We start from the raw sequence: 13,949 nt of genomic DNA, 5'->3' as shown, positions 1-13,949 counted from the left end.
AACGGGTCATATATGGGTTTCTCAAAAAATAAACGGGTTGACCCGCCAACCCGTTTATATTCTTAATAAAAAAATTATTATATTTTTAAATATATTTATGTATTAAGTATTAATATTTAATAAGTATTATATAATATATACCGTTTATTCATAGACCATTTGATTGTTTTGACATTATTACTCGTGGTGAATGGTCTATGGTCATAAGTCGTAACCTATAAGGCTAAGTCTGTAACATGTTTCTATGAATGTTTTTAATTTTCATTTGGATATTTAAGACTTAAATATCTAAAATTTGGACCAACAAACCCAAATCTGACCCACGAACCGCCAACTTGTGAACCCGTATAAATAAATGGGTTGGTGGGTCATATATGGGTTTATGTTCCAAGCTCGCCAACCCGTGACTTGTATATTTAAATGGGTCGTGTTTGGGTTGACATATTTTGACCCACCAACCCGCCAACCCGCGACACGCCAACCCAAACACGACACAATTGCCAGGCCTATTGGAGGGGTATCCAAGAAAAATGCAAGGAACCGAATGAGGTTGAAGTTTGTGGGTATTATGGAGATGAGGGTAGCAAAGGCACCCAAAAACACGGAGATGGGCGTATGTAGGATGTTTATGGAACAATTTGTGGTATGGGGTGTCATTTTGAAGAGTAGTGGAAGGCAATATGTTTAAGAGGTGAGTGGCCATGTGAAGAGCTTCCACCCAATATGTAGGGGGGAAGATGGGCTTGAAATAAAAGTGTGCGAATGGAATTATTTATGGTGCGAAGCATTCGTTTGGATTTGCCATTTTGTTGAGATGTGTACAGACATGAGAAACGTATATGAATGCCATGAGTGAAACATAATTGGTGAAACTGATTATTATCAAATTCCTTTCCATTGTCACATTGAAAAGTTTGAATTGTGGTGTGAAACTGATTTTTGACATAATTGTGAAAATGAAGAAATTTAGAGAACACGTCAGACTTGCTACGTAATGGATAAACCCACAAAAAATGAGAAAATTGATCCAAGAATATAACGTAATAACAAATACCACCATTGCTTTGTAAAGGAGATGTCCAAACATCAGAATGTATTACTTGAAACGAAAAATAAGCATGAGTTTGAGACATATCAAAAGATAGACCAGTATGTTTGCCAAGTTGACAAGCATGACATAATAATTTAGAATCCTTTTTATTACAAGAAATGGACTTATTTGCAACTAAAAACTTGAAAGTTTGATGACCGGGATGACCAAGACGTTGGTGCCAAGTAGATGGGGTGACATTGAGAAGGGCTTGAGGAGTTGGACTTGTAACCGGATAGAGATCCCCGGTGCTATCACATCGGATGAGAACTTGTTTGGTCAAAAAATCCTTCACAGAAAAACCAAACTCGTCAAATTCAATAGTGCATTTATTATCACGAGTAAATTTACGAACGGAAACAAGATTTTTAATTATTTGGGGAGTGATAAGGACATTATTTAAGACAAGAGTACGAAAGGGATTTAAACCAAGGGTGGTGGTACCCGTTTTGACAACAGGAATTCGATACCCATCACCAACAAACACCGAAGAATTAGTACACTTATGATTAATAGATTTGAGAATACATGCGTTGTTGTTTAGATGAGTCGTAGCGCATGTGTCCATGTACCAGTCTGCGTTGCCCGGATCTTGAAGAGACATAGTGCTGAATGCTTGAGGTAATGATGTGGGTTGATTCGTTGGTTGCGTGTAGTGAAAATACTGCCATCCGGGTGGGAGAGAAGTGGGTTGTCCAACATTGGGCTGTCCGGCAGTAAGCAACGCTTGTTGGGTTGGAGCTGCAGTGGGCCACATAGTAGTGGGCTGTCGAGATGTAGGAGTCGGCTGGAAAGACCAAGGGGCCATCGTGGGCTGTGGCAGGAGGCCTCTTTGAGGTGAAGATGACATGGTCCATGCGAAGAATCCACCCCCCCCCCCCAAGCACTAGGAGGATGAAAAACACCGTTGGTCCGATTGAATCGACCACCCCGACCACCGCTGTTCCGGTCGCCGGTACGGCCGCCACGTCCACAAGAATTACGACCGCCACCCCTGCCACCTGGAGAGGATCCACGAGTGGAATTATTGGAGGGTAGAGGCTGATGTTCGGTGTTAAGAATTGTCGGGGCAGATGAGTTGTCAAGGTGCGGATTCGGTACAATCTTGGTTTGATCTTTGACCATGGCACGTTCTTCCAAAGTGAGCATGGATCACATCTCCAACCATGTTGGAAAAGGTTTTTGATGGCGTATGGTCGTGACAATGTGAGAAAATTTTGGAGACAACCCATTTAGGGTATAGATCACAAGGTTTCTTTCCGATACCGAGGCACCGATGTTGCGAAGAAGATCAGCTATGGACTTAATATGAGTACAATATTCCATAACAGTGGAGTCCCCAATGGCCAAGTTGCGAAGTTCATCATCTAATTCCAAAGCTTTATTTTCTTTATTTTCGTGAAAAAGATCCTCAATGGCTTTCCATACTTCGGCTGATGTAGCATCAGGGATAAGAATAGCTTACAGAACCGACTGAGATAAAGTGCCATACAACCCTTGCTTGACAATATTGTCAACAGTCTTCCATAAAGAGTCATTAGACGATTTGGAAGTGGAGGAACCGTCAAGATGATCAAAAACCGAGTATCCAACACAGTGGGTTTTGAAGAGTTCTTTCCAGGAATCATAGTTCAGACGATCGAGATCGAGCAGAAGAGGGACATACGATTTTATGTTGGTGATACCATAGATCTTGTCAGAAGGGCCGCTCGGAGGAGGAGGCGTATCTGTGTCGGGCATGATGAAGCAAAACGAAAACAGCAAGAAGTAGAACAGAACATGGAGCAAGGTAAAGGGTGAAGCAGGGAACGATGTCAGGAGGGATCGATGATAGTAGGGTTAGCCAAAAAAGCTTGATACCATGTTGAATCGTATTTTCCCATGAATCCCTTTCAAGCCCTTGCAATACAATAAATATCATAATACATGAATGGGCCCCGTATCAATATATGGGCTGTACAATAAATATATGGACTATACATAATAAAAGAAATATACGCTAACACGTACAGAAAAACAAGGGTTGGCGGTGCCTACTGCGGCAACCCAAAGAGAACCATCCCTGCTCTAATACTAATTGCAGTAATCATGTGTGTAAAACACACCAAGAATCCAAATAACTTAAAATAATATTAGTTCAAGTAGAATATAAATAAGATATCAAAAGAAACAACCACCAATCAACGAAAACATCAACATAGTAAATAAAAGAGAAACGTGATTACTACAAAAGGCAATGACAATACATGTTACCTTGACCATGAATTCAAGCACCATATGAGATACTATTTTAAAATTTTTAGATTTTTTCGTTCAAAAACTTTTTTTTGACTAAAAAATAATCATTAAACTGTGCTAAATAACAAGACCATAATACACATGTTTTCCATGAATTCAAGCACCATATGAGATACTATTTTAAAATTTCTAGATTTTTTCGTTCAAAAACTTTTTTTTGACTAAAAAATAATCATTAAACTGTGCTAAATAACAAGACCATAATACACATGTTTTCCTCCTATTGTTGATGCTTTTTGTGTTAGGTTTTCTACTTCACATGCTTTTAACTAGGGGTGAGCAAAAACTGCACCGCAACTAAAATTAACCGCATAAACCGCGACCGAAAAACCGCAACTGCAATAAAAACCGATGGTGAGGTTTTCTGTTTTTCAAAAACCGCAAATTTGCGATGCGGTGCGGTTATTAGTTTCCAAAAACCGCAAAAAAAACCGCACAGCACCGCATATATTATATATAATTTTTTATCAATTATTAGTTTATTAAATATTAAAAATAAGACAAGTTTCATGAATGAAAGACGGATAAAATACTAAAAGACAAAAGTGTTGGTTTTTTCTTATGTTTAAATTTGAAAAAATGATGAAATTAGACAATTTTAAGATATTTATTGTTAATTACTATTGATTTGATGTTTTTAAGATATTAGTTGTTTGAGGTTTAAGTTAAATAGTTAATTGTCGTATACCTTATTGTTTTTATTATTATTACAAGTAATATGTTTGAACTCTTAAAACTATTTGAACTCTAAACTGTGGTTAAAAACCACACAAAATAAGCGCACCAAATCCATGCGGTTAATAACCGCAACACAAAAAAAAACAAAACCGCACCGCAAAAATAACCGCCTAACCGCACCGCAAAAATAACTGCACCATGCGGTTTTGAAAATGGATTAACCGCATTTGCGGTTAGTGGTGAGGTTTTGGCTAATAACCGCACTGAACCGCACCGCGCTCACCCCTACTTTTAACGAACGATAGCTATGTAGTACTCATTTTGCATTTATTGATATATTCACTTGAAATTGCCATATTTTGTTTAATCATAGACACCAGTTAACTAAGACTAAGTCAACTTAAATGTAACATTGTCTCTTAAATGTATAAAGTTTTAAAGGTGTACCTACAAATTACAGCACATAAGAAGAAAACAAGAACAAAGAAACACAAATATATTTCACTGGAAACATTTTAATCACATTGTTTTCCACATCAACATCCTACTCATAAAATGTCGAGATGAAATTGGTTGAATGCATTCAACCAACAAAAGAACTACATTAGAAAGCCATTGATTATCAAATAGCTTCTAATGAATAAATTATCCTTTGATGTTTTTTTGGAAAGGTGATGAAAAAAGGGTGCATATCTGATTGTTAGATTTAAATTAACTAAAATGATTGTAATTTAATGGCGAAAAGATGATAAAATAAATAATATGAGGGACAAGAACAAGGTGTTCATCATTTCAATAAGAGGGACAATGGATTAACGTCATAAAATGAAAAACAATAACACAATTTACTCTTTAATTAGATCAATTATCCTAAAAAGATACTCAATAGGTCACCAAACTTTTTTCTAGTATCTCATTACACCGTTATCATGGATCTTAATCGGGCAAATTTTATGAGTATCAACGCCACACAAACCTACGGTAGACACCACATAGGATTCAATACCAATTTACTCAGGTTGAATTCTACCATAATGGTGTATGAGAACTCAAAAAAAATATTAGTGACGAATACAATTATAAGATAAGTGACCTAAATAGTAAACTATCTACTATTGATTTTCATTTTATGACATTAACCCATTGAATAAAATCAAACCAAAATGATAAGAATGATATGACTACAAAGTGTATTCATATGAATAATGTATCCGAGGGATTCATTACAAACTTCGGAGTCCTATCTTACTTGCTAATTCTCACCATTCGTTTCAACATCATGTATGTTTTTATATAACAAAAGAAATGACATGAAAATGGTTAATTAGCGCGAAGTGAAGAGAGGACAACATCTTGCAACGAGCTATCTTTTTGCATGGCTGCTTTAAATTCATCAAATGTAACTTTTCCATCGCTATTGGCATCCATGTGGTCGAATATTTCATCTAGTTTTCCAGGCTCTGTGATGTCAATAGTTAGGCAGTCATCCGGTAATGCCTACACAAATAACAAAATCAACCAAATCATTTATGTAAACTTGTACTCAATTGTAGCAATGTCATCCAAATCTAAAATAGTTTTCACTAGGTAGATTTTTCAGACTACAATGTTCTAATAACTAAAAACTAAAATTATATTGCTATTATAGGAAGAAATGAAAGTATGGAGCTATAATATTTTGATTAACTAAATTACTATAAGCCAAAACTTACCCGAAGCATTGATGCAACTTCCTCTTTACTGATACAGCCCGACCCATCCATGTCATACATCTGTAACAAAAAAATGTATGCGTTAATATTTTGTTAAATATCCGTGTTGTGATGTGTTGTGTATTATCACTATAAGTAACACTAGGAAAACAAAAAGCAAGTTACTAAGTCAAGATCAAGATCCTAGGTAGGATTATTTTTAGGTTTACGTGATATTGATCATAAAATCGTATCGGGATCCTAAGATCCTATCAAAAATGACATAGTTATAATTCAAAACATGAAAAATGTATTTATATATCAGTTGCCCATTCAGAAGTTGTAAAGAGTTCAAAATTTAATAATAACAAATACTATTTAATCTATTATAACATAACAATGGTGATATGTTTCATGTTCAGCTGCCCATTCAGAAGTTATCAAAAGTTTCATGTTCTTGATTCTTTTCTTGATTTTCTTCATGATTATTCATATGATTATTGAGAGGAAAGGGAGGAAACCTGAAAACAAAGGCGAAGTGCATCGTCTCCTTTGAGATTTTTGAGGCTTGAGAAGCCACAAAGTATCTCCCTCATATCAACCGTTCCATCGCGATTGTTATCAAAAAGGTCAAAGATTCGTCCGGCTAAGGGTATAAGTGACGTCATTTTCATTGCTTTTAGTACCTCTTGGAACTCACTAAGTGTCGCGTTTTCTCCATCTGCACATCTACAAAGTCAAACATACCAATTTCAATTTTAAAATGTTTTTGGAATGAATGAAATGTGTTCAAAGGAATTTCAATTTTGTGGTTCATACCAATTTAACATGAATAAAACCGGAAAAAAAAATTGTCGGAATTCACTTACAATGTTTTGAAATGATTTCTGAGATTTTGAAGCTCCTCTTTATTAAGATCATAAGATCCAACCAAGTTCTTGAGCTTCTTTGTTCTCAAGAAAATGGTGCTTGTATACATGCTTGCGATCGCTGCTGCACGGAACTTGCGCCTTGCATTGAAGCTCTGTAACCGCGAAACAATCTCTGGATCAATTTGGCGTGCGGTTGCTGAATCTCCAATCACCCAAGGATGTTTAAGAATCTATATATGTTAAACATCCATCTATTAGTGGCTTTTACTCTTAAAATATCCAAAAAAAAAAAAACATGCTTCACTTTCAAGTTACATATTGTTGTTATTGTTAATATCAATAAAACATATATAAGCACGTTACTATTATGGGAAAAAAAAGGTCAAAAGTGTTGATACCTGAGTAGCAGTTGGTCGTTTTTGAGGATCAACATTTAGTAAGCTAGAAATCAAGTCCTTGGCCGATGAAGAAATCTTATTCCATGTTTTGTCATAAAAGCTAAAATTCCCCTACACACATGACATAATGGCGATAACAATATAAACTCATTTGTGGTTATAAAAGTAATAAAATCGTTCATTTAACCAAAACAAGAAAATCGGATTAAATGATCGTACATTCATAATCATTTGTTGCTTCTGAAGATGTGATTGGGCACTAAAAGGTGGATACCTGAAATCATCAAGAACCAATCCATAATAATTTTCGGTTTAATTACAAGAAACTAATTATTTAAAAAAATGAACAAAAATGTTAATCCAATCCATTTGGCATGTACGAAAATTATATCTATTTTGGCCAATAATAAATCATAGTGTATGAAATATGAATGATAGAATTTACTTACCCTGAGAGGAGAATATACAAAATGACACCCAAAGCCCACATATCAGATTTGGATGTTATCTTTTGTTGGGCCAATGCTTCTGGTGACACATAGTCAATGGACCCAAACAAGCCCACAACTGGATCAGTAAACTCTTCCACCGAACTCAGCCCAAAATCCATTATTTTTAATGGTGAATTTTTGCTTTTATCAAGAAATAGACAATTTTCCGGCTTCAAATCCCTATGAATCACATTGGCATGGTGGAGAGCTGCTAGACCGCCAGCAATTTGTTGCACCACCTTGGCGGCTTCCGCCTCGGAATACCGTTCTTGACTCACTATGCGGTCAAACAACTCTCCACCGGAACACAGTTCCAAAACCAAATGAACCCCAGTGGGGTCCTCACAAACATCATGTAGTTGTATGACGTTACAGTGAGGAGATACCTCCTCCACCACTCTTTTCATTACCATGATCTCGTTCGCTAGCAAAGCGTCCGAGATCAAAACCTGCTTACGGCTTGGAAATCCGACCACCCCACCACCACCTCCACCGCCACCACCACCACCACCAACTCTTTTCAGTGTCTTGATTGCCACTTCTTGTTGACCATCTTCAAACTCGCCCTTTGACTTCTTTATACCTTTTCTTACAATAGAAAACCCGCCTCTTCCCAAGATTGTTGTGACTTCATATTCATCACTAAGTTTTCTTGCTCCTTTTTCCATTGGATTTTTGGGATTGATTTCAAATGGGTGTTTCAGAAACTGAAATAGAAGTCAAAGAAAGTTAGGATTAACAAATGATATTGAGATTTTTAATTGTTTTCTATTAAAACAATGGGGTTTGTTTAATCATAGAGTTAGATAATGATTAGAGCAAGTAGGAATTATATGGATTGAATAGACGTGTGGGATGAGGTCTCACCAGCAAGAGACAAATTCAAAGACCAAGTCAAACGAATGAAACATCAAGACTTTTTGGTTTATAATAAATAAAACTGAATATTTTATTTACACACTATGATATTTCTAAATATGATTGTTTGTGTTCCCTTATTATTGTTCGTTTTAAAACATTATAAACAAGGGAGAATTTAAACACTAGTTATTTTCCCATCATCTTTGTGCTTTAGAATTTAGATAAGTATTTAAATTAAATAATTTACCTAAATAAAAATCTATACTATCTTAATAAATAAAAATAATTTATGCCGCATGTTATTTTTCTAAAGTATTGATTTAAAATTTGATATTTTATTCTCGTTTTGATACGTGATGACAATCTTACATATTTTTCTCTATTAATTTAGTTTTTTAAATTCAAATAAATCAATATATGTATTAAATTTGATATTTGAATTTTGAAGTAAGGTATGAGATTTCCTTTTATATATATATATATATATATATATATATATATATATATATATATATATATATATATATATATATATATATATATATATATATACACACACAAAAAAAAAAAAAAAACCCAACGAGATTTCTTTTTTTTTAAACGACAATCTAACATACTCTTAAACTACACCTTAAATCCATCTATGTCCACGACGGGACTTAAACCCTCAACCTCAAGGAGGGAATGCGACACTGGATACCGCTGGGCTACAAGTCCTTTGGTAACGAGATTTCCTAATATATATAAAAACCACATATACATGCCACTATTTAGATATATTTTATTATTATATCTAAAATTTATAAACTTTATTTTATTGATATATATTATAAGAAAATATAAATAATCTCAAATCTATTCTAATAAATAAAAATATTTTTTACCACGTCACACTTTCATTTATTTTGCTACATGTAATTTTATGGCTATAAAATTAATTTTTTTATAAAGTCATGGTTTTCACATATCTCTAATCTAATCTAACTCTTCTAATAAATGAAACCTAAAAATGACACGTATCAGTTTTTTAGAATGTCTCGTTGCACGTGGCATTTTTGTATGATTTTTATTATTACCTTTTTTTGTAGCAAATTAAATTCAATTTAAATTTTGAAAATACAAAATCATATCCTAACAATATTATTATGTTTATTTTGTTTAACAAATTAATTCATAATTATTTATAATCGACAACGTCTTAGGTTTTTTTTTCAATTTATTATTTTTTTGATCTATATAAAAATTTTAAATATACTGACTGTGGTTTCTACGGATTATAACATATCTATCTAATCTAATTCTTCTAATAAATGAAACCTAAAAATGATATGCATCAGATTTTTAGAATGTCTCTTTGACACGTGGTATTTTTATATGATTTTTATTGTTACCTTTTTTTGTAACAAATTAAATTCAATTCAAATTTTGAAAATACAAAATCATATCCTAATAATATTATTATGTTTATTTTACTTAACAAATTAATTCATAATTACTTATAATCGACAATATCTCGGGTTTTTTTAACATTTATTATTTTTTATCTATATAAAAATTTTAATTATACTGACCGTGGTTTACACAAGTTATAATTTAGTGGTATAATGTATACAAATACAAAATTACAAATAACCTTATCTTTATCTCGACATGTGTAAATAAAAATTATTATAACACGACCTACGTATACAATACAAAAGGTTATTATAAATAAATAAATATTTCTTTTGAAAAGGTTTTAGGAATAAAAAAATAATGCCTGCCAATTCTTTTGTCATATTTGATTTCCGTTAAGCCGACCAATTTTATATTTTATTGATGTTTGATTTTTTAATCATATGTACGGTATTTTTTTATTTTTTTTTTTTAATTATAGCCTAATTTCAAACGACTTCATAAATTTGATTTAAAAAGATCAAACATTTATCGTATATTTAACTAACAGTAAAACCTTTTTTCAAAATGTCCATTTATATCGACTTAAGCATGGGCCGAAAGGCTTGTAAATTGGAATGCATTCCCTCAAATTAAAAAAGTCAACACCATGGTCTATATTAAATAATTACCCAGGTTTATAACAAATTTTACAGGTCTTACATTTTGATAAATGGATCGATATTGTTGATAACATGAAAAAGTAATATTGCAAGTTGTATTGAAAAGGTAGAAAACTATTTTAACTTCTAAGATATGTTCATTTCAACACTTGGCATAATTTCGTCTAGATTACTGGTATTTAGTTGGTGATCTCATAATACACTGATCGACACTACATAGATATCACATATACTAGAATATACGTAATGATAATATACATACAATACATTACACTTGGGTCAAGACTATTCACATAAAAGAAACATTAGTTAACATGAATTATAAATACACATGACATAAACCAACGTCACTTTCATCTTTATTCACATTTAAACTCATTACAAGCACTTAAATATATACATAACAATTAACACAACCACCAGAAACAAGAAGTCCACAACGATTGGACCGGGCCCAGAAAGTCCGGACTGGGCCTGGCCCAAACTTATGCACCACCAGCAGTAACACTCATGGCATTAAGTTCAATATGTTGTTTCCCATTGCTTTGAGGATGAACAATCAAAGTTGCACGCGCCTCATCTCCTTCACACGAAGCGGAAATCGACCCGATCATCGGTTGAATATCATTCTTGTTTTCTTCTTGGTCGTCTTTCGAAACAAGCTCCCATTCTTCTTTGAGTGAAATTACATCTATACCCTTGCCATTGTCATGGTGCCTTTCAACCTCGAATAAAGTTGGTAGGATCACGTAGTCATTTACAGGGTTGTAGAAAGGATCATGGTCGGCTCTCAGCCAGTGTTTGACTATCCGGAACAGGTGTTTGTCACATAGGATTCCTCGGTGTTCACCCGGGATACCAACCCTAGCTTCCGCATCCAGCCCATCAGCCTGTTTTAACAAAATTACAAATTCGCCCTTATTATCCATTTCCCTGAGTGTGCCACCAAAAAGGGCAAAAAAGACTTTTTAAGTTGGTATTATGATTACCTTCGCCGATTCTAGAGGTACTGTCCCATCACCCTCCACATTCACATAAGTGGCCTGTACACAAACAGTAAACCTTACAAATTATTAAAATGTAATGTATTTTTCTATACAAGGGTAAAATAGTAAATGATCATTACACTGCATAGTGGTAATTCCTGTAGGTCGGAGATGGGCGAGTCTACGCTTCCATAGCTGCACACAGCAACAAATTTTATTAGCTTGAACTCAATTGTACTATATTATTATACATGATTTTTTTTAAAAAAATATAAAAATTATGTCTTAGTGACAAAATATATGAAGAAAGAGAGTTGACTTATACCATACGGATTGAGGAGTGTCTCTACCAGTGCCATAAACATTATAGAATTTAACATTTGGTGGAAGTTTAGTTGAAGACAAGATCTCACGTGTCTTATTAGCCCATTGCAATATTTCTTTGTTGAATGGAAGAGGAATATCTATTCCACCAATGCTCAGCTGTAATGTAATAATAAACAATAATTGTATTTTCAAAAAAAAAAAAAAAAAAAAGACCCCTGGTAAATAACGAAATATATAAATAGAAGTTCACCTCATTGAAGGAAAGAGCCTGAGTGAAGATGGAAACTGCTTCAACTGGAGTGAAAGACTCCAATATAGCAGTAGAGTTTCCATTACTATCTTGAATCTCTTTCCAAATTTGTAAAAGTGGAGCATGTTCCCATTCATAATCCAAACATGCCATTAATTCATATATGGATGGACATTCAATCACCTGTTAAAATATCATATTATAAAAAATGTATATTCTTTTTTATCTATTCTGTTACAAAATCCATACCAGCTGATGAAAACTCCACTTGGATACAAAAAAGTAGGCCTCCCAACCATCCACAAATGACATCCCATTCAATAAGGTAGATGTCACATATCCAGGTGCACCTATTACCATTTTATATACATAATTACATATACATATGTATCATAATTAAATCAAGATCTTTATATATGTTTCAATATAACTTTCAAAGTTAAAAATGACTGAATTGCTTTTGCTTACCCTGAAATGGTGCAGCAATTGCTATCCAACTCTTAATGTATTTCTCACAAACCTGTAAAAAAGAAATATCATACTTTACATTTAGTCATTTATATAACATTAACATAAAATGAAATGCCACCTGGAAACTTACATCACTGTGGAGGCTCATAAAACATTTGACAAGAAGTCCACCCATTGAATGAGTAATTACAGTTATTTTTTTTCCACCTGAAGCAGTATAAATTGCTTCCAACTTTGCAGCAAGTCGATCCATTGTTTCTTTAAGTCTGAAAGTTACCATGAAATAATATATAAATAAAGATCCGGATACTCATGAATATTCTGACAAACAAGATGAAATATATTGACTGAGTGAAATCAATATTTTATTATTTTTACCTGTTGGTTTGTCGGAAATCATATCCAAATCCAAAAAGAGTTTTTCCTTCTTGATATCCCCAGCTTGTCATTTCAGTTATCATTTCATGGAAATAGCATACATTATCACGCCCAATCACCTGTTAAAACACAAATTTACATGAGAAATACAGTTAAAAAATCTGCTGAATTATAAGATGCTGACTATTAGGTGGGTATATAGTATAATCACCATATCAGGATCCAAGCAATCAATTGCATAAAGACCATCTCTCTCCTCAGGAACAACAATGCTGATGTTGGGATCCAAAGAAACGGTTTTACCTGGTTCACAGCAAACCCAATGAGTACATTCATGATTCAACCCAACAGCTTACAAATAAAATATCATAAGTGCATAATCGATTTCAAAACTGAGTAATGCATAAAAATGTCCCTTTTGGTGTGTCAAATAAAGTAATTTGGCAATTAGACAAACACAACGCTGATTATCTGACTATTGATTATTAATTATTGCTATAGCTGCTCGTCAAAACTCATAATCGATTTCATAACTGAAATTGGAGTGGATAGTATCTAATTATTGAAGCTGCAAACGACCCTTAAAATGTAATTGAATGAAGAAGGTAATCAGTGTTCCCGAATTTCTCTCGGGTAATAAAAACAAAGAAGTAAATCTATCTCCAACTACTTACCAGAATCAGGATCGAATTTGCACCAAAGTTTGGCACGGAATTCACGATCAGCTTCCCAAATCCGAACCCAAACCCTCTCTTCTTTCCCAGTTTCAGCATCTTTAGCATTAAGAATAGAACCAGCAATCCCAGGCACTAATAGAACGGGATCAAGATTCGGATCAACGTAGGGTTCTGGTTCCTTGAGAATCTTTAACCATGCCTCTACTGCTTTAACTATATCCTCCAACAACACCGCCATACTAAATTCCAATTGCTGAATAACACAACTACCAGAATCAAAATCGGTTGTTGAATGAAATAAAAAGATTGTAAATTTTATTATTACTAATCGTAAGGGGGGATTGATCGAGTTTGACTTGAGTGAAATTAGGGTTAGTATTTTACGTGTTGAAGGAAGATGCCGTGAAAGCTATATGGATTGTAG

General features: G+C 33.8%; 2 protein-coding genes across 2 annotated transcripts; both read right to left on the bottom strand.

Annotated features, from left to right (window-relative positions):
- Positions 1-5,209: 5,209 nt before the first annotated feature.
- On the bottom strand, positions 5,210-8,320 carry LOC111900150 (calcium and calcium/calmodulin-dependent serine/threonine-protein kinase DMI-3). The gene is made up of 7 exons (XM_023896022.3): positions 7,477-8,320; positions 7,247-7,301; positions 7,028-7,138; positions 6,627-6,859; positions 6,279-6,486; positions 5,779-5,838; positions 5,210-5,563 (listed from the first exon to the last, which is right to left on the bottom strand). Exons 1-7 carry the CDS (start codon positions 8,184-8,186, stop codon positions 5,387-5,389), a joined length of 1,554 nt encoding a protein of 517 aa, XP_023751790.1. The 5' UTR covers positions 8,187-8,320; the 3' UTR covers positions 5,210-5,386.
- Positions 8,321-10,773: 2,453 nt separating this feature from the next.
- Positions 10,774-13,949, bottom strand: LOC111900149 (lecithin-cholesterol acyltransferase-like 4). Its single transcript, XM_023896020.3, has 11 exons — positions 13,523-13,949; positions 13,060-13,151; positions 12,849-12,967; positions 12,601-12,736; positions 12,468-12,519; positions 12,249-12,349; positions 12,000-12,182; positions 11,748-11,905; positions 11,563-11,617; positions 11,426-11,479; positions 10,774-11,326 (listed from the first exon to the last, which is right to left on the bottom strand). The coding sequence occupies exons 1-11, from the start codon at positions 13,761-13,763 to the stop codon at positions 10,922-10,924; spliced, it is 1,596 nt and encodes a 531-aa protein (XP_023751788.1). The 5' UTR covers positions 13,764-13,949; the 3' UTR covers positions 10,774-10,921.

This window comes from Lactuca sativa, chromosome 8 (genome assembly GCF_002870075.4).
Source record: "Lactuca sativa cultivar Salinas chromosome 8, Lsat_Salinas_v11, whole genome shotgun sequence".
Lineage (NCBI taxonomy): Eukaryota > Viridiplantae > Streptophyta > Magnoliopsida > Asterales > Asteraceae > Lactuca > Lactuca sativa.
Note: the sequence above shows the minus strand (reverse complement) of the source record. Positions and strands in the feature narration are given on the sequence as shown.